We start from the raw sequence: 27,177 nt of genomic DNA, 5'->3' as shown, positions 1-27,177 counted from the left end.
TCAAACCCATGAAACTGAGAGATCATGACCTGAGCCAAAACCAAGAGTTGGACACTCAACTGACTGAGCCACATAGGCACCCCTCTCCATTTTTAGTTTTTAGTTTATTTTTTAATTTGAAAAAAATAATGCATGTATAAGTTAAGAAAAAAAACTTTTCATGCTGGGTATATACAAAGAAAAATTTCCCTCCTGTATCAGATCTTCCAGGCTGTCTCCTCATTAACAATTAGTGTTGAACTTCATTGAGTTCATATAGATTCTTTTAATAGATTTATTTTTTATTTTTTAATGTTTATTTATTTTTGAGAGAGAGAGAGGGAGAGAGAGAGAGAGAGAGAGAGAGAGAGAGAGAGAGAGAGAGAGAGCATGAGTAGGGGAGGGGCACAGAGCGAGGGAGACACAGAATCTGAAGCAGGGTCCAGGCTCTGAGCTGTCAGCCCAGAGCCCGATGTGTGTCTGGAACCCATGAACTGCAAGCTCATGACATGAGCCAAAATCAGATGCTTAACCGACTGAGCCACCCAGGCATCCCCTTAACAGCTTGATTGAGGGATAAGTTACATACCATAAAATTCACCCATTTGGAGTGTACAGTTCAATTACCTTGAGCGAATTTAATACAGTTGTGGAACAACCATTGCCATAATCCAATTTGAGAACATTTCTATCCGCTCTCACCTCCAGCGACAACCACTCATCTCCATAGACTTGCCTTTCTGGACATTTCATCTGCATATACCCTATGACATTTTTTGTATATGGCTTCTTTTAGTGAATGTGATATTTTCATGGTTCATTCATATTGTAGCATTCCTTTACTGCTGAATAATGTCCCATATTTTGTTTACCATTCACCAGTTAATGGATGTTGGGGCTGCAACCAGTTTTTGTTGATTATAAATAATGCTGCTATGAACGTCTGACTATATGGGAATATGTCTTAATTTCCATACCTAGAAATTTGCTTCATTCTTTTTTTATGAAGCTGTATAGCATTTCACTGCTCGGATGTACCATATTTTATTTTTTTATAAATTCAATTTTTTTGACAATTACTTTTTAAATGTTTATTTTTGAGAGAGAGAGAGAGAGAGAGATAGAGAGAGAGAGAGAGAGAGCATATGTGTTCACGGGGGAGGGGAAGAGAGAGGGAGAGAGAGAATCTCAAGCAGGCTCCCTGCTGTTAGCAGGAAGCCCCACCTGTGCGTCTCCATCCCAGATCAGGACCTGAGCCAAAATCAAGAGTCAAAGGCTTAACCAGTTGAGCCACCCAGGCGCCCCACCATATTTTATTTTACCAGCCCCCTGCTTACAGACAATTAGGTGTCCTCCACATGCGAATTTCTTTAAAAAAAAAAAAAAAAATTTACTGACAAGGACACTGAGGTCCATTGAAGGGGAAAACGTTGTCAGAGGTCACGATGAAAGCTAAAGACTCAAGTTCCGGTCTCCCAGCTCCCATCCACGTTCTTCAACTACTCAGTCCACCATGTCCCTGCCTGCCCTGCCCGCCTCATAAAAGCCCAGAAAACCGGCCTCTTAACCTCAGATGCCAGAATTTCTGGACGCCCTCTAGAGGCATCTGCAAACCGCTCGGCCTCGCTCCGCCACACCTCCGGCCAGCAGGGGGCACTGCGGCGATCTCGACAGCACGGACTGTGCTCTCCTTGTGAGGCTCCCTTTTCTTCGAGTCCCAGAGGCACTTCCGGCACCCGCGGAACTTTGGTGCAGCCGGACGCTCAGCGCGGGGCGCGGGCGCGCAAAGCGGCGGGAGTCGTTTCCGGCCGTGTCGGTGGTGTGAATCGAGGTGCAGCGGCGGAGGAAAAATGGAGACAATTCTAGAGCAGCAGCGGCGGTATCATGAGGAAAAGGAACGGCTCATGGACGTCATGGCCAAAGAGATGCTCACTAAGAAGTCCACGGTGAGTGGGGGCCTGGGCAAGGGCTACGTCGAGGCTGGGCCCCGTTCCGGTGTTTAACCTCGGGGAGCTTTCTTTGGCCCTCAGACCCTTCCCGCTCCGGGCCTCCTGCTCCCTCCCGGGCTCCCTCTCCAAGCTCCGCCATGGTTACCGCCCCCGGAGGCGCCGCGCTCCCCGAGGCCTCGGCTACAGCCGCTGGGACCTGGGCGGGTAAGCTCCGCCCTCCGGCGGCCTTTCCACCTTCAGAATTCCGACTAACGGCATCTGTGTCACCGTTTGCTCTTCTTCAGCTCCGGGACCAGATCAATTCCGACCACCGCACGCGGGCCATGCAAGATGTGAGTACTGCGTTGTCCGCTTCTCTTTGGGTCGGGATGAGCTGGAAAAGAGAGGGGAGGCGGGGTGCGGGGTCCCAACATGAACCTTGGCCGAAGGTGACCACCAGACTGACCGGTCGTGGGTTGTCTACCTGGAGATGTCTTCGCGGCTGCCAAACCCGAGGATACTGAACTGCGCTTCCTCACTTCTGTGAATGGGGACCTTTTATTCATAGCATCCCGTGTCCCATGATGTGCAAAGAATAGTTAAGTCAGTGGGCCAGGCACAAAAGGTACTATCCCTTCTCCCCCAAAAAGAATGCTCAATGTTAGTGTTTTCCCCTCAGGGTATTGTTTTGAGGTATTTGAAGTGTTTTTCCCTACCAAATTGCATTTACTTCGTTCAGTTTCTTACTTTTAGAAAGTGCATCAAAATCAAAATGTTGATTAACTTAATGCAACTTAGTTGCTCAGTTAATGCTGAGTGATAGGTAAATGAAGGTTCATTATACTGTGCTCTCTTCTCTTGCATGTATTTGAAATCTGTTTAGAAATGATTGAAAGACCTGGGGCGCCTGGGTGGCTCAGTAGGTTGAGCATCTGACTTCGGCTCAGATCATGATTTCACGGTTTGGTTCTGAGTTCACACCCTGCATAGGGCTCAGCACTGACAACGCAGAGCCCGCTTGGGCCACTTGGGATTCTCTCCTCTCCCCCTGCACCCCAACTTGTAAATGAATACATTTTTTTTATGGGGCGCCTGGGTAGCTGAGTCAGTTAAGCGTCTGACTTTGGTTCAGGTCATGATCTCACGGTTTGTGAGTTCAAGCCCTGCATTGGGCTCTGTGCTGATAGCTCAGAGCCTGGAGCCTGCTTCGGATTCTGTGTCTCCCTCTCTCTCTGCCTCTCCCCTGCTTGTGTTCTGTCTCTCTCTCTCTCTCTCAAAAGTAAATTAAAAAAAAAATTAAAAAATTTTAAATACTTAAAACATTTTTTTGTGTGTGAACATTTATTTATTTTTGAGAGACAGAGGCAGAGCATGAGCAGGGGAGGGGGGAGAGAGAGAGAGACAGAGATACAGAACCTGAAGCAGGCTCCAGGCTCTGAGCTGTTTGTTAGCACAGAGCCCGATGCGGGGCTCGAACTGTGAGACCATGACCTGAACTGCAGTCGGATGCTCAACCGACTGAGCCACCCAGGTGCCCCTAAATAAATACTTAAAAAAAAAGATTGAAAGACCTAATCAGAGTTTCTTGGTGCAGGAAATGATTAGTATTATTAGCTCCTAGTTCCTTATCTAAATTCTCAAATCAAAAATACTGTGAAAATGGGGGCGCCTGGGTGGCTCAGTCAGTTAAGTGTCCAAGTCTTTTGGTTCAGGCATTATTTCACAATTCGTGGGGTTGAGCCCCTCATAGGGCTCTGCGCTGATAGCATGGAGCCTGCTTGGTTTTCTCTCTGCCTCTCCCTCTGCCTTTGAAAATAAACAAACTTGGGGTGCCTGGGTGGCTCAGTTGGTTAAGCGACCGACTTCGGCTCAGGTCATGATCTCGCGGTCAGTGAGTTCAAGCCCCGCGTCAGGCTCTGTGCTGACAGCTCAGAGCCTGGAGCCTGTTTCAGATTCTGTGTCTCCCTCTCTCTGACCTTCCCCCGTTCATGCTCTGTCTCTCTCTGTCTCAAAAATAAATAAAACGTTAAAAAAAAAAAAAAAAAAGAAAAGAAACTTTACAAAAAATATTGTGAAAACAAAAGTTTCTATGTTTTTTGGGTGGGGATGGGGCCCGTATTTTTTTTTTTTTTAATTACTTGGTGGCAAAATCTGATCTGAACAGATAAAAGGCTTTTTATGGCCTTTATCCCACTTAGTAAATAATGCATCGTTTTCATTGCAGGATTACTAATATGTGTTCCAGATGCCAGTAGGGATGTTGCATAATATGTAATCATTTTCCAACTTAAAATTTCCAAATTCTGAAGTGAAATCTGGTCCCAAAAGTTTTGAAGAGGGAACTGTGCTATCTTGAGTTTGAATCCAAAGTGAGCTGTGAGATTTTTACTTAGCCTGTGCACTCAGTCAAGCTTTGTCAAGTAGTGAAAGTCCTCTTGAGCTACCCTCAAGGGGTAGGGAACTTTTATTTTTGAGGGTGGGAACTGCTGTTTAGAGGGTGACTCTCTTATGTGATTCTCTGACTCTTCCAGGGAAAGTTAAGTATCAGTAGGATGTAAATATAGGAACACTCCACCCTTCAAAACGTGTCACTTAGGTAGTCTTCACCTTGACGTGTTTTAAAAACTAAGCAGGAACAGCGCTGTCAGTTAAGGGTACCAGAAAGCACAGGAACTTTTACCACCATATCTCTCAAGGTTTCCCTGACCTTTGACTAGTGGGCCCTGTTGGTTGCTGAGCCCTGTAGTTCCAGATTACTTTGTTCTGATGGGTTTTGTGTTTGTCTTTCAGAGGTATATGGAAGTCAGTGGGAACCTGCGGGATTTATACGATGATAAGGATGGGTAAGTGCTAGTTCCAGCTAGTCCAGAAGTTCATGCCTCTGAGGAGCCACGGTTAAAGGACTGATTGTGTGTACTATGTTCTTTGGATTTTTCCTGAAATTGTAGGTTACGGAAGGAGGAACTCAATGCCATTTCAGGACCCAATGAATTTGCCGAATTTTATAACAGACTCAAGCAAATAAAAGAATTCCATCGTAAACACCCAAATGAGGTATGGTACTTAGAAAGTATTTTTTCCAAACCTGCCTGAAAAGCACACTAAAGGAAAGGTGTAAAGAGAATAGAGATGTGCCATTTAGATGTCCCTTCAAAAAAGAACCTGCCATTTCGCTGCAAGCAGATATTTAGCTGACATCCTACAACTCCAGTGCTTTCAGTCTCCCCGTCATCTTTAGACCAAAGCCATACTCTTCCTGGATAGCCCCAGCCAGTGACTGAGCACAGTGAGGGTACTGTGGCCTGGCTATTTCCATCCACTGAGAAACTCTTGGAATGAGTAGTCTTTGCTCCACAGCTCCCCATTGGGAGGTTAAAGACTTTGTCCTGTCTAAATCACAGTGTAGGCTCTCCCTGCCCAATCATGCTTTGTTTTGTTTTGTTTTGTTTAAGAATGGGGGGTGGGGGGGCAGTGCCTGGGTGGCTCAGTCAGTTAAGTTGTTTGTCCCCTTGATGGAATTAAAGAAGAAAGAGGTAACCCATATGCAGTGGAAAATGGGTTTTCGTATATGTAGCTTTTCAGGTGATAGTGTATATAGGTAGGAGTGTTCCGTGAGTAGTAGAAGTTAGGTGACTGGGGTTTAGGCAAGAGATAAAAGCTTGTGATTTAGATCTGAGAATTATCTTAGATATGATGGTTGAAGCCATGAATCATAGAGTTCTGAGAAAGAGATGCAGTGTGAAGGTAGAGGTCAAGCTTTTCCACGTGCCTTGAGGGCATACCGATGACAATAAGGTACCTAAATGAACCGTATCCTGGGAACACTTCTATCACAGAGGTCAAACAACAGCTCTAGGTCGTGTGTCTTACTGAAAAGCTAAGCAAAAGACTTTCAGAAAGGAGGCCACTGGCATCACTTGTTGACCGGTAAGTGCCAGGATTGCTGCTTCATCGAAGTAGTGGGAATGGAAATCTGGTCACAGGGGCCAAAAGTGGATCACGGGGAAGCAGAAGTATGGATTGGGGAACAGGCATTTAAAAGACTGGCAGAAAAAAAGAGGAGAGACAGGAGGGTCATAAGGAAGATGTGCATGTTTTAAAGGAGCAGGTAGAGAAAGGAGAAGACTGAAGGTACCAGAAAGAAGACATTGAAGTTCAGGGGTGGGAGATGAAGGTGCTTTCCCCCACCAACATAAGTCTTCCCGCCCTTTTGAAGTGTAGAGTGTAAAGTGTTTTGCCATCCAAGAGACAAGACACAATACCATTCTGATGTATTAACCTTATTCCAGCCCTGGTAGAAAGATGATAAGGAATACATAGTTTCAAAAAATGTTGGAAGGATGCCCAAGATACACTAAGTGGGGGGAGAAAAGGTCCAATTATGTGAAAAACAAACCTTGCACATGCCTGTGTGTGCTTGTACAAATGTGTATATTTAAATATATGGAACAGGGGTTTCCAAATTTTGGTGGATATATTTGAATCCTCTGGGGATCTTGAAAAAGTGTTGCTACCTTCCCCACCCTTCTGATTTAATTGGTGTCAGAGGCATCAGGATTTTTTTAAACCACTCCCCAGGTGATCCTAAATGTTCAGCAAAGTTTGGAAACCTATAAAAAGGCCTCTTGGGAGGGACTCCCCGGTGGCTCAGTCGGTTGGGCGGCAGACTTCAGCTCAGGTCGTGATCTCACGGTTTGTGAGCTCGAGCCCCAAGTCAGGCTCTGTGCTGACCGCTCAGAGCCTGGAGCCTGCTTTGGATCCTGTGTCTCCCTTTCTTCTCTTTGCCCCTCCCCCGTTCGTGCTCTATCTCTCTCTTAAAAATGAATACACAGTAAAAAAAAAAAAAAAAAAAAAAAAAAGGTCTCTTGGGGTTCCTGGGGGGCTCAGTGGGTTAAGCATCCAGCTTTTGATATCTGCTAAGGTCATGATCTCACGGTTCATGAGTTCGTGCCCTATGTCAGACTCCACACTAACAGTGTGGAGCCTGCTTGGGATTCTCTTTCTCTCTGCCCCTCCCTCACTCGCTGTCTTTCAAAATAAATAAACGTTTAAAAAAAAAAAAGGAAACATCTCTTAATAGTGCTTACCTATTTTCAGCAGAATTAAAGGGGGATTTGGGGTTTTCATTTTTTTTTTTTAATGTTTATTTTTCAGAGAGAGAGACAGAGACAGAGAATAAGCGGGGGAGGGGCACACAGAGAGATACAGAATTTGAAGCAGGCTCCAGGCTCTGAGCTTTCAGCACAGAGCCCAACATGGAACTCGAACTCAAACTGTGGGATCATGACCTGCATCGAAGTTGGACACTTAACCAACTGAGCCACCCAGGCACCCCTTCATTTTGAGTTTTTGTGAGCAAGTGTTACTTTAGCAGTTTTTAGTCAAAAGAAAAAGCAAGGTAATTGGAGAATAGTAGTAGATTCATAATGAAAACTCAAGTCTAAAGTGTCAGAAGTCCAACTTTCTGTACAGCCCATTTCTGTGACGTTGCAATTTTTTTGTTGAAAAATCCACGTGCATTTTTCTCTTTTCTCCCCTCAGATCTGTGTGCCAATGTCAGTGGAATTTGAAGAGCTTCTGAAGGCTCGAGAGAATCCAAGTGAAGAGGCACAAAGTAAGTAGGATTTACCCTTTCCCTCTAGCACTAACAAAAGTGCAGGTTAATGACAGAGCTCAAATTTTCACCCAAAGCCTCAGAGAAATTTATAGCCAGGGTCTCTTGCCGGTTTTCTCTTTGCTGGTTTCTGAGCTGTACTAACATCCTAAATTGGCCTTGGAGAAAATACTGATTTTTGTGCTACCCTAGCTCAGATTCGCTGACCTGGAAAATTGAAGTTTGTTCACTTCGTGAGTATAGGGAGGACATTTGGGTGAAGGGCTGTGTCATGAAACAAAGAACTAGCAGTCCGTTTGAAAAGCCAGGTCCAAGAAAGTGGTCTTCAATGTCTGAATCACTGGTGTCTTTGATACTTTCAGATCTGGTGGAGTTCACAGATGAAGAGGGATATGGTCGTTACCTTGACCTCCATGACTGTTACCTCAAATACATTAACCTGAAGGCCTCAGAGGTAGGACCTGGGGGGTTACGGGGAGAGTGGTTCTGATTCTAGGGGGGAGTCAGGACATCAGGCTGGGGCTCCTGGACAGGAAGCAATTAGATTATCTGCCTTGTGTTTTGTAACTATTATGTAAATCTTAAAGAGGTGATGTGCTTTCTTGGAATGAAATAGTATTCAAAATGAAAAGTTTCTATAGTGAAAACAACGAGCATTTTATTTTATTTTTATTTATTTTTATTTAAGTACACCCTACACTCAACTTGGGGCTTGAGCTCATGACCCTGAGATAAGAGACGCGTGCTCTACCAACTGAGCCAGCCAGGCGCCCCAAGCATAGTATTTTATTAATGAATTTTATTGCTTAATATAAGCATGTTTTGCTTTTGTAAATATAAAAAAAAACTTTTTGAGGGAGCATGCATGCGTGCGTTTGCGAGTTGGGGAGGGGCAAATGGAGCGAGAGAGACACTTAGGCAGGCTTCACACCCAGCATGAGATCATGATTGTGAAGTCATGACCTGAGCCGAAACCAAGAGTCAGACGCTTAACCGACTGAGCCACCCAGGCACCCTTAAAGTATATTTTTTTTAAAAACTGAAACAGAGGGGTGCCTGGGTGGCTCAGTCGGTTAAGCGTCTGACTCTTGATTTCCACTCAGGTCACGATCTCAGGGTCATGAGATCAAGCTCCACCTTGGGCGCCGTGCTGAGTGTGGAGCCTGCTTGGGATTCTCTCTCTCCCTCTCTCTCTGGCCCTCCCCTGTTTACACAGACTCTCTCCAAAATAAACATTAAAAAAAAAAAAAACCCTCAAACACATACTGAGCTCCTGTGTTAGATGCACATAGTACTAGGTATATGAAATATATAAAAACATAATCTGTGCCAGTAAAGGGTTACTGAGTGTCTTTTATCACAAGCGTTGAGACTGAATGTGACAATCTCAGAAAGTTCACAAGGAAGTGTATGATTAAGTTCCTTATGGGGTTGTGAGGAAATGTCCCAAAAGTTCAGGGACTGTACTTTAAGCTCCATGAGGGCAGGTCCTGTACCTATCTTGTTCTCATTTGTATCCATGTATTTGGTCCAAAGATGCTTAATAAGTGACTGTATGAATGCACAAATGTTACCTTCAGGACCTTAGTTTAGGCTGTAGTGGGTGTCAGTTTTCAAGTGCCTCACATATAGTTAGTGTTTGACAAATGTTTCTTTAGTTTACTGTTTGTTGATTTTATCTTTATTTCGCAGAGTTCATTTCGTGTCTGGTGGTCTACTCAGTGCTGTGGAATTAACAGCCCACTAGTGCAGGAATTAAATGATGGGGAGGGAAAAGACAAAGATGAGCCGGGCCTTGTTACTTTGTTAGCACTCAGTTTTGATCTTCATTTATTGGAGACTATAGCATAACTTGGTGCAGATACCTAACTGAATCTCTTGTCATTTCTCCTTTCAGAAGCTGGATTATATCACATATCTGTCCATCTTTGACCAATTATTTGACATTCCTAAAGAAAGGAAGAATGCCGAATATAAAAGGTGGGCTTTGCCAGCTGCTAGGCTCTACTGGATTTGATTAGGAGGTTATTTCATGTAAAGATTGGATGGCAGAGTTTTGCATTTTATTGCCTGGAACAAGGACACAAACGACTTCCAGGTTTATTGGAGGATACGGATTTTGAATGACATAGTTTTTTCAGCATTTGTCATACTCTGGCTCTAGAAAAAGATGCATTTGTTGGCACATCTGGGGTCTTATGCCCATGCTGTTCTTAAATTTGTTTCATTGTGGAAGGAAGTATCATTCAGGAATCTGGGTCTTTGGAGTTTAATAAGAAAAAGATGAGAATTTCTCATTGTGACTGAAGTGAGGTGCCTGGTTCTGATGTATAGATGGAAAATTTTGTTTGTGGTTTTATGCCCCGGGTTAGTGATCTGTACTCCTTCCTCTCTTGTTTTTTTCTTTTACTTGAAATCTTCTGTGTTAAGATTTTAGTGTTTGAAATTATATCATGAGAATGAAATGAGGTCAGAAAAGTCAGAATCAAGATTATAGGAAAAAAAGTCAATTGCAAGCCCCTTCTAAAATTTAGTATTATTGCTTTTAAAAACTGGTGTTACTAGGATTATGATTGTATTTTACGGGACATAAAAAAATCTGTGCAAAACATAAAAACTCTCATTGCTTTCTCTGTATTGCTTGTTCCTCTGTAGATACCTGGAGATGCTGCTTGAATACCTTCAAGATTACACAGATCGAGTGAAGCCCCTGCAAGATCAGAATGAACTTTTTGGAAAGATTCAGAACGAGTTTGAGAAGAAGTGGGAGAATGGTACCTTTCCTGGATGGCCGGTGAGCTTCAGTGGGGTTGGGAGAGGACAAGCGCAGGAATTAAATTAATTATTGTGCTTTAATATTGAGCCTCTATCTTAGGGCATTAGATACCGATCCCTCAGGATCAGTTGTAACTATGAGGTGTCCTTTGCCAGTTATGTCAGTCAGGTGTTCTTTCCATGCATACTTTGGGAATGAGATTTGTCAGGGCCTCCTTGCCATTGGCTGAGCTCAGGATTTTCACCAACTGTGTCATTACTGCTGGGTGGCTCCTGTTGCCCAGAAACTGAAAAGATTATATGCTAGAAGTCTGTACCGTGTATTTTCACTCCTGATGATAAACTTGAGTTCTCCTGAACTCTCAGGGAGAGAATGACCATCTTTCTTTGGCTTTGCTCTTACGGGAATTTGATTCCTAGTCACACATGTGTACAAGGAGGGGACCATCCACCACCTGGTAATTTAGATAGGTGTCTCCCTTGCCTTCATTCTAAACGTGGATCTTCCTGTTCTTCTTGCTAGAAAGAGACCAGCAGTGCCCTGACCCATGCTGGAGCCCATCTTGACCTGTCTGCATTCTCCTCCTGGGAAGTATGTTTTCTTTTTATTTTTTTTTAAGTTTATTTATTTGGAGAGAGAGCATGCACAAATGGGGGAGGGGCAGAGAGAATGAGATAATCCCAAGCAGGCTCTGCACCATCATCACAGAGCCCAGTGTGGGGCTCAAACTCCCCAACTGCAAGATCATGACCTGAGCCAAGATCAAGAGTCGGACACTTAACCAATTGTGCACCCAGGCGCCCCTGTTTTCTTTAGCAACTGTACTGGTCTTGCCTGTTCACTCCTCAGAAGAGCCACTCAGTCGTCTTCTCTAATGTCATGAACCTATTATGATAAGACACCAGTTCCTGGAACCAGGCATCTATGAAGAATGTGGAAAGATAACGATAGAAAGAAAAAAATTAAGCCAACGACTTTGAAAAGTGTAAAATAAAATAATTCTAACTATATTAAACTATAGCGGAGGTCATCACTACCAATATGATTACATATGAACTTGACCACAGAGTCAGTCCTTTGGAGAATTTGAACTTACTGGTAGGTTTTGGCTATGGAATGTGTGGTTTTGCCACAGCTTCAAGAACACCCGCACACGAGCCTGCGAACACCTAAGTTTGAGCCTTTTGTTGTTTCTCAGAATCTATTTATATAAAATTGTAACTTGTCTCTTTTTTATGTAGGAGTTGGCCTCCCTGGGTCTGGACAGATTGAAATCTGCACTCTTAGCTTTAGGCTTGAAGTGCGGTGGGTAAGAAACTGCTTTTTCTATCAGAACTGTCTCATTTTACTGTGTGTTTGCACAATAACTGGCTCTGATTCCATTCTTTCCTGTCACCGCGCACTGCAGAAATATGCAGGCCTATATGATAAAAGAACTCTGAAATCTTTTGCTCCTCCCGTCTCCTTAGGACCCTAGAAGAGCGAGCCCAGAGGCTCTTCAGCACCAAAGGAAAGTCCCTGGAGTCACTCGACACCTCCCTGTTTGCCAAAAACCCCAAGTCAAAAGGCACCAAGCGGTAAGTAGCTGGTGTGGCACCTCGGTGGATAGTTTTAAAATTTTCCCATGCAGAATTTTTGCCACAGCAGCCTGTTTTATCGCCATTATTGATTCAGAGAGGTCTAGTTTGCCCTTTTTCCCCTGCAAACGGCAGTGCTATCGTTGTAAACCAAGGACAGTCCGAACTCCACTGATTGAGAGTAGGTGAAAACGTTCTAGGTACTTTTTGTCACCTCAGGAGGAGATGGAGGCTGAATAGGGTCGGGAAATACTCTTCTAAGTTTCTTTTGGCTCTTGACAATTGAATCTTTTTCTTTGAACTGAAGTATAGTTGACCCTATGTTACATTAGTCTGAGATGTGCAACCTAGTGATCTGACAGCCCTCTGCTTTTTTTTAAAGTTTTTTTTTAATGTTTCTTTATTTTTGAGAGAGAGAGAGCATAAGCAGGGGGAGACACACAAGAGAGAGAGGGAGACACAGAATCCGAAGCAGGCTCCAGGCTCTGAGCCATCAGCACAGAGCCCAACGCGTGGCTCGAACCCACAAACTGTGAGGTCATGACCTGAGCTGAAGTCCGACGCTTAACCAACTGAGCCACTCAGGCGCCCCTGACAGCTCTCTGCTCTATGCCATGCTTCCCACAAGCGTACCTACTGTCTGTCACGTTACAACGCTGTTGCGATGCCACTGACTATATTCCTTATGCCGTACCTTTCATTCCTGTAGTTGAATCTATTCTCGAGCCACATGCTTGTACAGGGTATTTTTTAAATATGAGTTTTTCGTAATGCTCACAACAACTCTGAAAAGTAGTTATCCCGATTTTTTGCAGATAAGGACTCAGAAAAGTAATGGAATGTGCCCACTATCTCACAGTGACTAAGTAGCAGGGTCAGGATTTGGGCCCCAGTCTGCCAATCCCAGAGCTTGCCTCCTACACCACATTTCTTTTGTAGATTATGCTGATGGAAATTTAAATGTCTCCATGTGTTTTTCACCTTCTAGAATGAGGTCAAAGAGGAAGCTTCTGAGCATTCCAAGAAAGAACCTTAATACTTCTGTCAGCAAGTCCTAAGTTGAATAGAACATTTGCTTTCACAGCATGACATTTGTCACATGCTTGTAGTTTTTAATGCACCCTTGGAATAAATGTTCCCAGATACAGGGGATAAGGCATTGGGCAAAAGAACTCTTGAGTGATATGGCTTGTTTCTTGTTTCCAGCGACACTGAGAGGAACAAAGACATTGCCTTCCTAGAAGCCCAGATCTACGAATATGTAGAGATTCTTGGGGTAAGCAATGGACTCTGCTGAGAGCTATAAGATACAAGATATAGGAGTCAGAAATGTGAATTCTTAGTTGTTTTTTTTAGGATCAGAAGAGAAAAGGGTAGATGTTAAACTACTTCAGCAGAAAATAGGCTTCTCTCAGGGTACTTGGGCCTTTAGTGAAGTCCCCTCTGTTCTTAAGTGCCTTTTGTTAAGTGATATTTCCAAGGCCAAGCAGAGAGAAGAGACTCCCCTCTCAGTATAGTATCCAGAATGTCGCAGGTTCTTTGCCTGCATTCCAGAATATACCTAGAAGATGACCCAGGAAACAGAAGGCAAGTAGGAGAAAAATCTATTTATAGCAGTTTAGGTATGATTTTTACTATGAAAAGGCATTACTTACATATTTAGAAGATTATAAGGAATTTGCTAGGGTTAGAATGTTAGTGGTACAAAGCTGGCTGTGAACTGCATCTTGAATATTCTTTCAAGAAAGGGCTGAAGGGTGAGTTGGAGTAGAAAAAGCCCTAATCAAACCCAGAATGCTTTTCTCAGAAAGGAGGAGAAGGGAAATGACTCTTTCAGAGAAGAGAAGGTAGACGAAAGGGCAGCACTCATCCAGAGAAGGTCAGGATCTCTGGGAGTCCTGCAGAAGACCAGCCTTTTGGATAGTCTCTGCTTTGTATAATTGTCAGCTGCTCTCAGAGCATTTCCCTATACAGATGCTCAGATCGCCTTTTGAACAGGTGGCTCTGACTCAGTAGCTTGTTTATGTGTCTTTGTTGCCATGGATGTTTTCATTATGCTCTTGTTTGAGGACCTTGCATGTAATAGCTGTAAAACTAGAGTCACCTGTTGGTTCTCAGCCACTTTCAGTAAAAGGGTGGCTAGGTCTTGGAACCTGGGACACTGCTATTCCCCGCAGTGAACTTGGGCTGTGCTAGTATGGTCGGCAGTCTGGGTTGCCGGTCCTCCGAAGATGATTGGGAGGCTAATTTGTACGCATGACATAAGGTGTACACACGACTTTTTACTTTCTCCCTCCTTTGAGAGCACTTTGGTTTCCCTGCCGGCAGATGGCACCACTCTCTAGACTTCCAGTCAGAATGGTTTTCAGAAGTTGCTCTCAGTATGTAGTGGTATGATTTTTATTGTTATCTCAGCATTTATCGATACCTGTTGGTTTCCAGACGTTGTACTAAATCCATGGGTACAATAGTGAATATGACATGGCTTCTTGACCTTGAAAAGCCCACTTTGTGTTTGGGGGAGACGAGTAACTGCAGTGTGATGTGATGTGTGCTGCAACACATCGAGACTGCATTTTCTGATTAGAAAGAGGGAGAAAAAAATGTTCTAGGAAGAGGAAACAGTAAGGGTGAAGGTAAAATATCATGAAGAGGAACTAGATGTTAAGAAATAATGAGAAAATCAGTGTGCGTGGAGTGTGCCTTATAAGGGAGGGAGTGGTCAGGGAATAATTTGGAGAGTTATGTTGGAAATTTGGACTTTGTTCTTTAAACAGTAAGAAGCCAGTAAAAGTTTTTTTTAAGCAGAGTGTACCATTAGGTTCTTTTTTTAACGTTTGTTTATTTTTGAGAGAGGGGAGTGTGAACAGGGGAGGGGCAGGGAGAAAGGGGATCAGAGGATCCGAAGCAGGCTTCATGCTGACAGCAGAGTCTGACAGGGGCTCGAACTCACAAACGGTGAGATCATGACCTGAACCGAAGTCCAACGCTTAACCGACTGAGCCCCCCAGGCACCCCGGGTGTTTTTGGTTTTGGTTTTGTTTTTTAAGCACATAAATCTGGGAACAAATGGAATTTGGAGTGGAATGAGGAGAGAGTTAGGGCAAGTTAGAAGGTTGTCATCTTGACGAGGAAGGAGAAGAAAAGACTGGGTAAGGAAATATTTTTAGATACAGAAAAGACTTCTTTTTCTGTTCTGTGATCGTCTGTGGCCGCATTGAGTAGCAGAGGCAAGTGACATAAGACCTTTGACTTTTTCCTTCAGGATCAGGAGAGCCTATTGATAAAGAGTTCTGATCTGAAGGCAGGACTTGCCTGTTATTGTACAAGCAAGAAAACCGTGTCCTTGGATGTGAGGGATCAACAAGGTTGTAGGAAATTAGGAAATTGCCCTTCTTGTTCTGCACTACTTTTTCTCACTTCCCTCTTCATTTCTGGACCTGACTTAGGAACAGCGACATCTTACTCATGAAAACGTGCAGCGCAAGCAGGCAAGGACAGGAGAAGAGCGAGAAGAAGAAGAGGAAGAGCAGATCAGTGAGAGTGAAAGTGAGGATGAAGAGAATGAGATCATTTACAACCCTAAAAACCTGCCCCTGGGCTGGGATGGCAAAGTACGTTCAGCACTACCCCCTTCCTGTTGCCCATTCGGGATGCAGACGCAGACACTAGTCTAATACTGATTCTTATCTGGTCTCTTTCAGCCCATTCCCTACTGGTTGTATAAGCTTCACGGTCTAAACATCAACTATAACTGCGAGATATGTGGAAATTACACCTACCGAGGTCCCAAGGCCTTCCAGCGACACTTTGCTGTAAGGAATTCAGAGCCGTTTCTCCTGGAAATTGAAGTATGAAATATGCAACTTTCAAAGAGGATAGGAACAGCCCGAGAGAAGCGTTAGCGTCCAGAGCTTAAGGGAAGCAAGAAGGAGTGGATCTAAAGTCAAGCGTGTGGCATTTGACCTTTGGCACCACACTAGCCTAGCATTACACCTAAGATGGTTTCTGGAGGCATTCTGCCACTTGCTGTTTGGACCTCATTTCCGTTTCCCTTGCTGTTTCTTATACTTCTCTCCTCATATCTTTCTGCCAGCACCTTAGGCCATCCTCTGACTCTTTGGTCATTTCTCTACCCACTGCTAGTATACAAAACCAGAGAAAGGACTGACCGCCTCCTTTTTTGTGTCTTAAATGGGCTTTTGCGTCTTTGAAAAATAAGAACTAAGAGGATAACATTTATCAAGCAAGTTTTGAGACAAGGCATTATCTGGATGGTACTCCAGTGAGTGGATTCACCCTTGTTTTGTTTCTGTCTTTGGTTTCTAGTACTTGGAAGGAAATCTTATAAATGGAAAAGATTTGCTAGGCCAAGGTTAGAGAATTCATATGAACTCCTCTCTCCCTCCTTCAGACATCCATACTAATTGATCCTGGGTCTTTTCTGTTGAGCCTCTGAGTAGTCTCTGAGTCTTTCTCAATATTACCTTCAATGCGTTGGAATTGACACCCAGGAGAAAGCCCATGCCATTTGCCGTCCCCGAGCCCAAATTGTCATCGTCTCTCCCTGTTCTCCTTCACATCCTTGCTTACTCCTGGTAAGCAGCCTTCTTTGCTTACAAAAGTGACGCTGACCCGCCATCAGTAACGCTTACTCATGCTGGTGGTGGGAGTGCGTGGGAGATGACTGGTTAATTAGAGTTGTGCTGTTTTCTGTGGTCTTGATACAGGTTTTATCTGGACCACTATTGGATCTGGATCTAGAATGTCAGTTTTATATATCAACCCCATGGGGAGAACAATGCAATGCTGCTTTGAAATTACTTCCTCTTCTCAGTCATAGGCAGCTGTTTACAAACGCAAACTGCAGAAAGAGTGCTGCCATTACATGGAGTCTTTGACATGGGGTCACGTTAGGGCTTCTGAATAGAATGGAGTTTGTATTCTGTGTTCATTTATTCCCATTTCACATTGTCCTTCCACTTCTCTCTTCTCCCAGGAGTGGCGTCACGCTCATGGCATGAGGTGTCTGGGCATCCCAAACACTGCCCACTTTGCTAACGTGACACAGATTGAAGATGCTGTCTCCTGTGAGTATGCTTTATTGACTGTTTCTCTAGGCCACACCAAGTGGCCACCCCTCCACTTCCCTGCCCCAGTACCTGGTGTGTCCAGGTCTAAGGTTAACAGCTTGTGGACTTGGAGAAGTTCCTACAGTGACACAATAGCTACATTTTTGACTGTGGCCTTTGAACTCCTCTGTATGTAATATGAGTGAATGGGTATGTATCTTTTTCTGAATTCGTTTTAATGTGTTGAAAACTACAGATATGAAAGACAAATAGAAATGGTCTCAGCTTATTCCTGAGGTGACAGGGCAGATACACAGAAAAGTGGTAGCAAAATACCTTTTGCAGAAAGAACGGAGTAAAGTGCATGTCAGGAGATGTGCTGTTAACCTTAGTCATGCTCCCTGCTTTGCCTGGCAGTGGTATCTTTTCCTGCCATTAGCATCACTCACAAAGAAAGGGGTACTCCCCCTCCACTCTGAAAGTTCTGGTAGTCCCCCTCGGGATCACATCACACCACTCAGCTGCTTGGCCAGCTGACTCCTTTGGCCGCATACCTGAGGTTGTTCACATCCACTGCAGAGAGACATTAGAAATGACCTTCTAGAGGTACCTGGGTGACTCAGTTAAGCATCCATTCGACTTTGGTTCGGGTCATGATCTCACAGTTTGTGAGTTCAGGCCCCACGTTGGGCTCTCTGCTGTTAAAGCAGAGCCCACTTCAGATCGTCTGTTCCCCTCTCTCTCTGCCCCCTCCCCGCTCATGCCCGCATGCATGCTTACTCGCTGTCTCTCTCAAAAATAAACGTTTAAAAAAAAAAATAGAAGTGACCTTCTAAAGAGCTCCCTGAACAGTGGTGACTGCACTTACCCTCAGTGAGCATTGAAGGACAAATATCATTGTCAAAAACGTATTTTGTACACCTGAAACTAATAGAACGTTGTATGTCAATTATACGATTATATTTCAGTAGTACAAAAAAAACCAAAAAACCCTCCCTGATCCTGCCTAGCCTGTAGATTCTGGGGACTTTTTCATTTAGTGTTATATGTGCAGTCAGCTTTGGGGACTTCTCACTGTCTCGTTTTTCCTTATTCGTTTACAAGTCAGGATCATACAGTCTCTCCAGAATTATGAAGTGCCTCATTAGCAGATCATCACATTAGCTTCTAGTTTACTTTTCATTTTTGCCCTTTACCTTGTTGGGATGAAATTAAAATAGTAACAGAATCTCATAGAATTATAACTGCATTTTGAATGCAGTCTCATTTTTAGATGTATTTTTTGGCTGTGCACCACTAATAAATACATCACAGTTAATTTTTTGTGTATTTTTTTTAATGTTTATTTATTTTTGAGAGAGAGAGAGAGCATAAGTGGGGGAGGATGGGATGGAGGGGGAAGAGGTGGCTGCATGCTGACGGCAGAGAACCTGATGCAGGGCTCAAACTCACGAACCACGAGTTCATGACCTGAGCCGAAGTCGGACGCTTAACTGACTGAGCCCCCCAGGGTGCCCCTGTGTATTTTATGTCCCGTAATTTGCCTGAGTTAATCTATTATTTCTGATACCTTGAGATTGACATTGACATTATTTAAGCTTAGGGTCATACGAACTGCTAAAACAAAAGTGAGACTTTTATTTTGTTCCATGTTTGTTTGTGTCACAGATAGTATGTATCCTAAGCATTCTCTTCAAGTCTTATGTTAAATAGAAGTAGGTGAGGGGTGCCTGGGTGGCTCAGTCAGTTAAGCGTCTCGACTAGGCTCAGGTCATGATCTCATGGGTTCGTGAGTTCAAGCCCCGCATCGGGCTCTGTGTTGACCTCTTGAGGAGCCTGGAACCTGCTTCAGATTCTGTGTCTCCCTCTCTCTCTGCCCCTCCCTTGCTCATGCTCTGTCTCTGAAAAGTAAATAAACATTTTTTAAAAATTAATAGATAAATAGTTAAAAAACATTTAAAAAAATTTTTTTAAAAAGGTGATAAGCAGGGGCGCCTGGGTGGCGCAGTCGGTTAGGCGTCCGACTTCAGCCAGGTCACGATCTCGTGGTCCCGGAGTTCGAGCCCCGCGTCGGGCTCTGGGCTGATGGCTCAGAGCCTGGAGCCTGTTTCCAATTCTGTGTCTCCCTCTCTCTCTGACCCTCCCCTGTTCATGCTCTCTCTCTCTCTCTGTCCCAAAAAAATAAATAAACGTTGAAAAAAAAAAATTTTTAAAAAGGTGATAAGCCATTCTTACCTGCTGGCTGTTGTGTTTTTTTGTAAGTTTTTATTTATTTTGAGAGTAAGAAAGCATGAGAGGGAAGGGGCAGAAAGAGAAGGGAGGGAGAATCCCAAACTGGCTCCACACTGTCAGCGTGGAGCCTGACCCAGGGAGCCCCCCTGAACCGTGAGATCATGATGTGAGCCCAAGTCGGATGCTCACTCAACCGACTGAGCCACCTAGGCGCCCATAACTGGTTGCTGTTTTTAAAGGAAATGATGCTGCACATCCACACTGATTTTTAAGATTGGCTCATGGTTTTATTACCACATTCCGCAAGAGAAAGATGACAACATTTTTCCCACTTTTTCTTTTATGGGCATTGGATTAAACCACATTCCTGGATTATTTCATACTGGTGGTGGATATTCTTTTAATACACTTATTTATCCTGTTAGGATTCTGTTTAGAAGTTTTATATTTATGTTCAGTAAAAGATGTGCTTCTTGCTTTCCTTTGAATCACTTGTCAGATTCAGGGATCAAAACTGTATTCGTAACATAAAGTGGGTGGGATTACACACTACATTCTCTTGTCATTTGAAACTTTATACTTAAATAGAGGTTACTTTTTCATACAAAGGGACAGCCAGAGAAGATTTTTCAGTTAATAACCTGTACAGCTCCTTGATTTATTATGACAGAGTGGAAACCAAGTGCTTTATTTCTCTTCTGTTTTATTTTCTTTTTCCTGCCAATATTTTTCGGTAATGTTACATATATTTTTTATTGTTTTAAGTCTTTAGACAAGAATTTTCTTTTCTTTGTTTCTTTATTCTTTCTAAAACAGGCATTTAGAACTCGATGTCGTTCTTTTAGGAATCCATTAGGAATATCCATTAATGATACGTTTGCTTTTTATTTTTTAAAGTTGTAATTTCTGATTAGAGTATTTTTAATTGTATTTGGTTGAGTATGTTTTAACTCCCTTTCATTTATTCCTGTATTTCCTGGCCCATGCAGTAAGATAGAGAATTTCTGCCATTAGAATGTATTGTATTTTTGTGTTCAAGTGTGTAGTCTGATTTGTTAAAGATTTCTATAGACCCAAGAAGTGCTTCTCTCCATCTGTAGGCTGTTTAATCTTGCAATGTTCAGGTCCTTAAATTTCATAATTGTATTTATTTCACATTCTGATAGGGATATATTGACATTCTCGGTTATAATTAAATTTGTCTCCTGCATTTATACCGATTTTGTATGTATTTTATGTTGTTTGAGCCACATAAACTCAAATTGTATTATAACTTTACTGATTACTTCTCTTTTTTTTTTTTTTTTTTTTGGAAATTCCCTTTATCTGATGGCTTCTTTGTTCTTTTGTGATGGACTTAGACCGTTTCCCAATTATCAGAATTTTGGCAGCAAATGTGGGCCATTTTTACCCTAGTCACCAATACTCATCATTGTATAGGCATAGGAATATTAAGTCTTTTGTGCTTCATTGTATTAATTGATCTGTTTGTACTTAGGTCCTTTGCTGGAAAGGTTACCTTGTTTTTTAGATTTCTCATTTACATGGATTAAATAGTAGACATATCTATTCCTTTTAGATAGATATACTTCTAATATTTCTAACTTTCAGGTTTCAACTAAGTTTATTTCTATTATTAATTTTTATTAGCTATTATTAGCATATATTATTTGGTTGAATTATAAGAGTGATCATATCTTGATGACCTGAAACACTGAAAATGTTATACTTATTTCTTACTCTGTGATTCAGTCAGTAGAATATATTCTGTGTTCTTTTATTTTTTAATTTTTTTTTTTAATGTTTTATTTATTTTTGAGACAGAGAGAGACAGAGCATGAACGGGGCAGGGGCAGAGAGAGGGAGACACAGAATCGGAAGCAGGCTCCAGGCTCCGAGCCATCAGCCCAGAGCCCGATGCGGGGCTCGAACTCACGGACTGCGAGATCGTGACCTAAGCTGAAGTCGGACGCTTAACCGACTGAGCCACCCAGGCGCCCCTATATTCTGTGTTCTTAATCATACCCTGTTTATCAATGTTTTTACCACCTCATTTATAAAAAGTGGCTTTTCTGCTTTCAGATTCATGTCCTCTCTTGTCATGATCTTTTACCCTAGAACTTGGTTGACGGATTCCGTCAGGTTCTTTACATTTTGATACGTTCTGTTTCAAGGGTAAAGTTGGTTCAGAACCACATTCCTAGTGTAGTTTTGTGTGGTGGTTAAGAGTGCAGACTCTGGAAGGCAGCCTGTAAGTGTTCAAATCGTGGCTCCGCCACTTGCTAGCTTGTGGGACACTGGGCAGGTTACCTCTCTCAGTGCCTCAGTTTCCTTATCTATAAAACGTGGCTGGTAGTAGTAAGTCTACTTGACAGAGTCATCTTGAAGGTTGAGCCAGATATGCAGGTACGGTGCTTACAACCATGGCTGATGGCCGTGCCAAGCTACCCAGTGAGGAAGCACAAACTGCGCCCGCCCCCGTCATCTCCACTTGCGGGGGCTCCTCTGCAGGTCCCACGAGAGGGGTCCAGTCACCTCCGTCTTTTCACTCAGGGTTTGATTTTGCTATTGCTAACTACCGTTTATCAAGTGCTTGCTGTATGCTGGGTAAATGGGAGATGTTTTACACTCCCTAATCTGTAGAACAACCGGTGAAGTAGTAGGTCACCCACATTTTCAGACGAGGAAAGTTAAGTAACTTTTTCAAGGCCCCGTAGTTTATAAGTGGAAAAAAAGCCAGGGATCAAACCCCCTTTCCACACTGCCAAAACTGCCTCCTTCCAGTCACCTTCAAGTAGGGTTTTTTTTTCAAAGAGTTGATCATTGGGGCGCCTGGCCGGCTTAGTCGGAAGAGTATGTGACTCTTGATCTCAGGGTCATGAGTTCGAGCTCCATTTTGGGTGTAAAGATCACTTAAATAAATAAAATTTTTTAGAAATTAAGAATTGATCATTAAGTTGATTCCAGAAAGAAATGCCATGAATTCTCTCCGTGGCCATACTAGATTTTCAAAAAAATTTATTTTTTTCTAGAATATGGTTGGGAGGTTCATGATGCTTCCATTGCCCGAATTATTTTCAGAATTTATCTCTTTATTCAAATGTCTGCTTACTCAATTTCTCTCATACACGATTTTATTACTGGCACTTCTTTGATTTGTTGTATCATTTCCATCCATCATGACTTCCCTTGATATTTTTAGGTTCTGTGTATGACATGAATAGTGTTATCTCTGTCCCAATATCACTGTCTTTTCACTTTTTCCCCCACCCTCTGTTGATCATTCATAGATTTATTACAAATTTATCATCACTTCTCCCCTTCTCCTTTTCCCCCCGGGCATTTGTTCCTTCTTTTGAGTATCCCAGGTTAACTCTCTGGCTTCCTTTCAGACTTGCAGGAACAGATCAATGACTGGATACATACTGGCTCCCACAAGATCGTGACAGGCTTTATCTCTGGTGTCTCACTAGTAGTAAGCAATTATGGAATTGAGGTTAATTCTATTGTGTAAGGTTTCTGCAGTTTTTCTTCATTTCCTGCTGGCAGTTTTATTAAACCTGGGTTATCCTTTTTTTTTTTTTTTTTTTTTAAGATTCTAAAGTAGACATTTTAGGAATTTTTGGTTGTAAGGAAGAGAGCCTATAAAAGTGAACTCCATTCCCCCCACCCTGAATATGCCTTTCTCTGTACATACATCTTCTCCTTTTTCTTGTATTTTTTAACCCGAGTTCATATGAGGGCAACTGTCACCCTTGCTGCGATGCCCTCCTTCAGCCTGCCATCGCCCAGCTTGGTCGGCATCTAATTGTCCCCATTTCTAGTACCGGAGAGAGACAATAGATGGATGCAGCCGGGTCTTGTGCCATCTGTAGTCCAGTCAGCTGGGTCTCCGGTAGTTAGCAAAAGTGGTTACTTGTTAGATACACCAAGATGTGTTCCCTAATAAGGTGCTGGTCAGGGAAGTAACCGTTGGCATAGCTTTTACACTGGATCCACTTGCTGATCTTTGTTTTAGATCATTCTGTTGACATTTTTCTTCTGGAGTTTTTAGCCAGGAGAGAGGGATTCAGCACCGTCATTTAAATTACAGTTATTTTGGGGCGCCTGGGTGGTGCAGTCGGTTAAGCGTCCGACTTCAGCCAGGTCACGATCTCGCGGTCCGTGAGTTCGAGCCCCGCGTCGGGCTCTGGGCTGATGGCTCGGAGCCTGGAGCCTGTTTCCAATTCTGTGTCTCCCTCTCTCTCTGCCCCTCCCCCGTTCATGCTCTGTCTCTCTCTGTCCCAAAAATAAATAAACGTTAAAAAAAAAAAAAAATTACAGTTATTTTTAGGGCACCTGGGTGGCTCAGCCAGTTAAGCGTCCGACTTCGGCTCAGGTCATGACCTCACAGTTCGTGGGTTTGAGCCCCGTGTCGGGCTCTGTGCTGACAGCTCAGAGCCTGGAGCCTGTTTCAGATTCTGTGTCTCCCTCTCTCCTCTGCCCCTCCCCTGCTCATGCTCTGTCTCTGTCTCAAAAATAAGTAAACATTAAAAAAATTTTTTTTAAATAAATTAGTTATTTTTGTTTTTTAAGTTGAAGAAAACAACGGCCAAGAAAGAGCCCTGTGAAATTGCCCCCAGAGATCTCCATTATTTAGGTGGGTGGTCACCACTGACCAGTATTCACTGGATATAACTCTACCTGAGAAACTAACAGCATCAGGTTCAGTTATCATGTTGTTTATGGTAATAGCGTAAGAAATTTAAAAGCTGTAATGACCTCTGTGGACATTGCCTATGAGAGCAGTTGCTTTGCTAGATCATGATATTCTGTCTCTGGCTTTTTATTGAGTGGGCTATGTCCTCAAAAACAGGAAATTGAATTTGTTCACCTATTAGCGAATCCACACTTGTTCCCAAAGGTAACCCCATTCTTGTCTAATTGTTTTTAGATGCCTTTGAAGAGTAATATCCCCCTTACTGCTCCATAGTTTCCTACATCCATTTTTCTTTTCTTTCTCAAAAAAAAAAAAAAAAAAAAAAATCATGACAACCGAGAGAAAAATCACCATAGCATTTCTAATCTCCAATATTTCACTGTCTTCTGGGTTGGATTCCTGAATGGCCTGGAATAGAACCTGACAAGACCCTGCCCTGGGTCCTTGTAGCACATGATAAATTTTCTGTTCATTTATGATATGCTTATTATCTGAGCCTGGAGACTTCAGTTAATTTAAAGCAACTAGCAAGGAGGGAAAAGATGATGAGGTCGGTATCTGTATACCAGGCATAGAGCTAAGTACTTTCTCCTTTGTTGTCTGTCTCATCCCCCATATAAGGCTTCAATTTGTTCTATGTGGTATTTCTTTTAATCTTGTCAACTTTAGAGTAGCTCTGCTTGGGAGATGTGAAAGCATACAGGTATCAGATAGTTGTGCCTTTTCTGCCCCCCCCCCCCCCCCCCCCGGTAATATTTTGTCCTCTCCCTCAGTGGACCTGTCCTAGCTGTCCCATGTAGACCTCTGTTCTGGGAAGGCACCTTCTGGCAACAACCTTAACAGAGTTACAGCTCTCTCTTCTGGGTTAGTACCTGTCCTGCTGTGTGTACACGTGTGCTTGCTCCCTCAGAAGCTGTGATAGTTTCTGGAAATGTTTGCTACTGTTCATCTTCTTTAAGATAACTTGTTCTTGGGGCGCCTGGGTGGCGCAGTCGGTTAAGCGTCCGACTTCAGCCAGGTCACGATCTCGCGGTCCGTGAGTTCGAGCCCCGCGTCGGGCTCTGGGCTGATGGCTCGGAGCCTGGAGCCTGTTTCCGATTCTGTGTCTCCCTCTCTCTCTGCCCCTCCCCCGTTCATGCTCTGTCTCTCTCTATCCCCCCCCCCCAAAAAAAAACAACAACAAAAAAAGATAACTTGTTCTTGAACTGTCAGAATTCTTATTTTCATATCTCCAGTGTTTGTTGAGCCATCTTATCGTTCAGATTCTTTGGCCATGATATTTCACCTTTTTTTCCTCCTCTGAAGCTTCTCAGATCTACAAACCAGCCTTTAAATTAACGTACGTGACCATGCCTGGTGTTCCCTTTCTCTTCTGTAATGAACTTTAAGACCATAAGGTCACTTTCTCCGATGATTCTCATAGGTTGTACCATATTAACTTCTTCCTTGGAGGGTGTATCAGTTCTCTATTGTAAGAGGGCTGTGGTTTTTGTTTGATCCAACTTGTCTTTTACAGCAAAGCAAAGATCATGGTAAGTTTTGCCACGGAGGAGCTTTTGTCTGTGGGTGGTCCAGAACTGAAATTCTAGTCCGGGGAAGGCAAAAAGTCTCATCCAGGGGAATCTTAATGGGGACAGGAATTTTGTAGCATCATGATGTTGTCTGCCTGACGGATATTCAGGCCACTCTTGATTGCTGTTCATTTTTCATCCTGCAGTGTGGGCCAAGCTGAAACTGCAGAAGGCATCAGAGAGATGGCAGCCTGACACTGAGGTGGGTGCTAACGTGGCATTGGGGATAGCATCAGGTGACAGCTCCCTCACCCGGTGGGAGGCAGGCAAAAGGTGGTCCCCAGTTCACCATAGTAGCGAGTATTGGCCAGAAGTGCCAATATCTGTGAATTGGCTCTTCATATGTAAGCCTAATTTATTTGTGATATTAAATGTGTGTCCCGAGGCGGGTTGTATTCTGCTTCTGAAATTTTGAAGCGGCAAGCACGAGCACCCAATGTCTTGCCCTGCTGTGAGGATTCATAAGCTAAGAAGTTGTGAACCCGTATCATAGGTTAGGTCTCCTTCGAGGAAAGCATCTAATGAGAGATGACCCTCTCTCGTGCTCACGGGGTGAGGAGGCACCCTTATTGGTCTCGAGATAGTCCTCCCACAGAGCACAGTTCAGGGATGAGGAATGATGTGTGTGTGAAGTGAGGTAGCTCTTCCCTTTCTCTGAGGTCACTGGTTTCCAATATTCCTTTTTTTTTTCTTTTTTTTTTTTTTTTTTTGGTAGCAGCAAAGCCATCTTCAGACTGTAACGTAGAATTCCAATACATAAGATAAAATAAAGGAGAACTGCACTGGAAATGAGGAAGCTCAGCCTTCTTTGCCTCCCTTTCAACCCCCTCTCCCCCCCGCCAGTGGCCTCTTGGGCAGACACTGAGGGTTCTTGGGGATCCTTTGCGAATTATTGTCTTAGGTCACCCTTTCTCAACCAAGGTTCATCATCTTAGACACACAGGGTGATTTGAATGAACTATTTTCTCAGGTATCCCTGGGAACTGCTACCATTCTAGTCACCTAGGATGTGTTAGTTTATGACACACAATGGAAGCCTTAGGACAGTCGGGTTCAGTGGCCTTGCAGATCCCCAGAACCCCAGGTGAGAAAGGCCGTCTCAGCTGAATGCCATGAAATCAAGCCAGGGTGAGGTCAGGTGCCCAGAGGCTAGTTCCAAGCATTTCTCCCAGGAGGTATGGCTAACAGTGTGCCCCTGTCCTTTCAGGAAGAATATGAAGACTCCAGTGGGAATGTTGTGAATAAGAAGACATATGAGGATCTGAAGAGACAAGGACTGCTCTAGTGTTCAGGGACGTATCGGCTTTCGGGCTTGTCCAGGCTTACCTGAAATCTGCCTTTTCTATTTCTCCCAACCAAATGCTCCTAAAGACTCTGCTACTTAGTCTTAAGGTCTAGTGTGCATCTTGGGGGGAAAAAAAAGCAAGGCATGCTGGCAGATTGCAGGGTTAAGATGTGTTTTATCTTTGTTTTATATTAAAAGATTCTGTCAGAAAATAAACCCAGCCCTTCTGAATGTGTCTTGTTCTAAAGCCCAGGATTATGGACTAACCTAACTAATCCTTTTGTTCTTAACACTTCCCTACCTCTTTCTCATCAACTTAAGCAGCAACTGAGGTTTGATGAGCACTGGTTAATGTTACATTTATTATGTTAGGTAGGTCTAACCTAACTTCTTCCCCACCCCCATTTGCTGCCATTTCCCCAAATGCACATTACCGCAGGATAA

General features: G+C 43.3%; 1 protein-coding gene across 1 annotated transcript; it reads left to right on the top strand.

Moving 5' to 3' along the window:
- The first annotated feature begins 1,704 nt into the window (after positions 1 to 1,704).
- On the top strand, positions 1,705 to 26,949 carry SF3A3 (splicing factor 3a subunit 3). The gene is made up of 17 exons (XM_011284720.4): positions 1,705 to 1,925; positions 2,213 to 2,260; positions 4,698 to 4,750; positions 4,856 to 4,961; positions 7,449 to 7,521; positions 7,884 to 7,975; positions 9,419 to 9,501; positions 10,177 to 10,315; positions 10,820 to 10,888; positions 11,539 to 11,606; positions 11,767 to 11,874; positions 13,081 to 13,150; positions 15,324 to 15,488; positions 15,579 to 15,689; positions 16,874 to 16,964; positions 25,595 to 25,650; positions 26,656 to 26,949. Exons 1-17 carry the CDS (start codon positions 1,830 to 1,832, stop codon positions 26,731 to 26,733), a joined length of 1,506 nt encoding a protein of 501 aa, XP_011283022.1. The 5' UTR covers positions 1,705 to 1,829; the 3' UTR covers positions 26,734 to 26,949.
- Positions 26,950 to 27,177: the final 228 nt, after the last annotated feature.

Source organism: Felis catus, chromosome C1, assembly GCF_018350175.1.
Source record: "Felis catus isolate Fca126 chromosome C1, F.catus_Fca126_mat1.0, whole genome shotgun sequence".
Lineage (NCBI taxonomy): Eukaryota > Metazoa > Chordata > Mammalia > Carnivora > Felidae > Felis > Felis catus.
The sequence above is the reverse complement of the archived record's forward strand: the minus strand, read 5'-3'. Positions and strand labels throughout refer to the sequence as shown.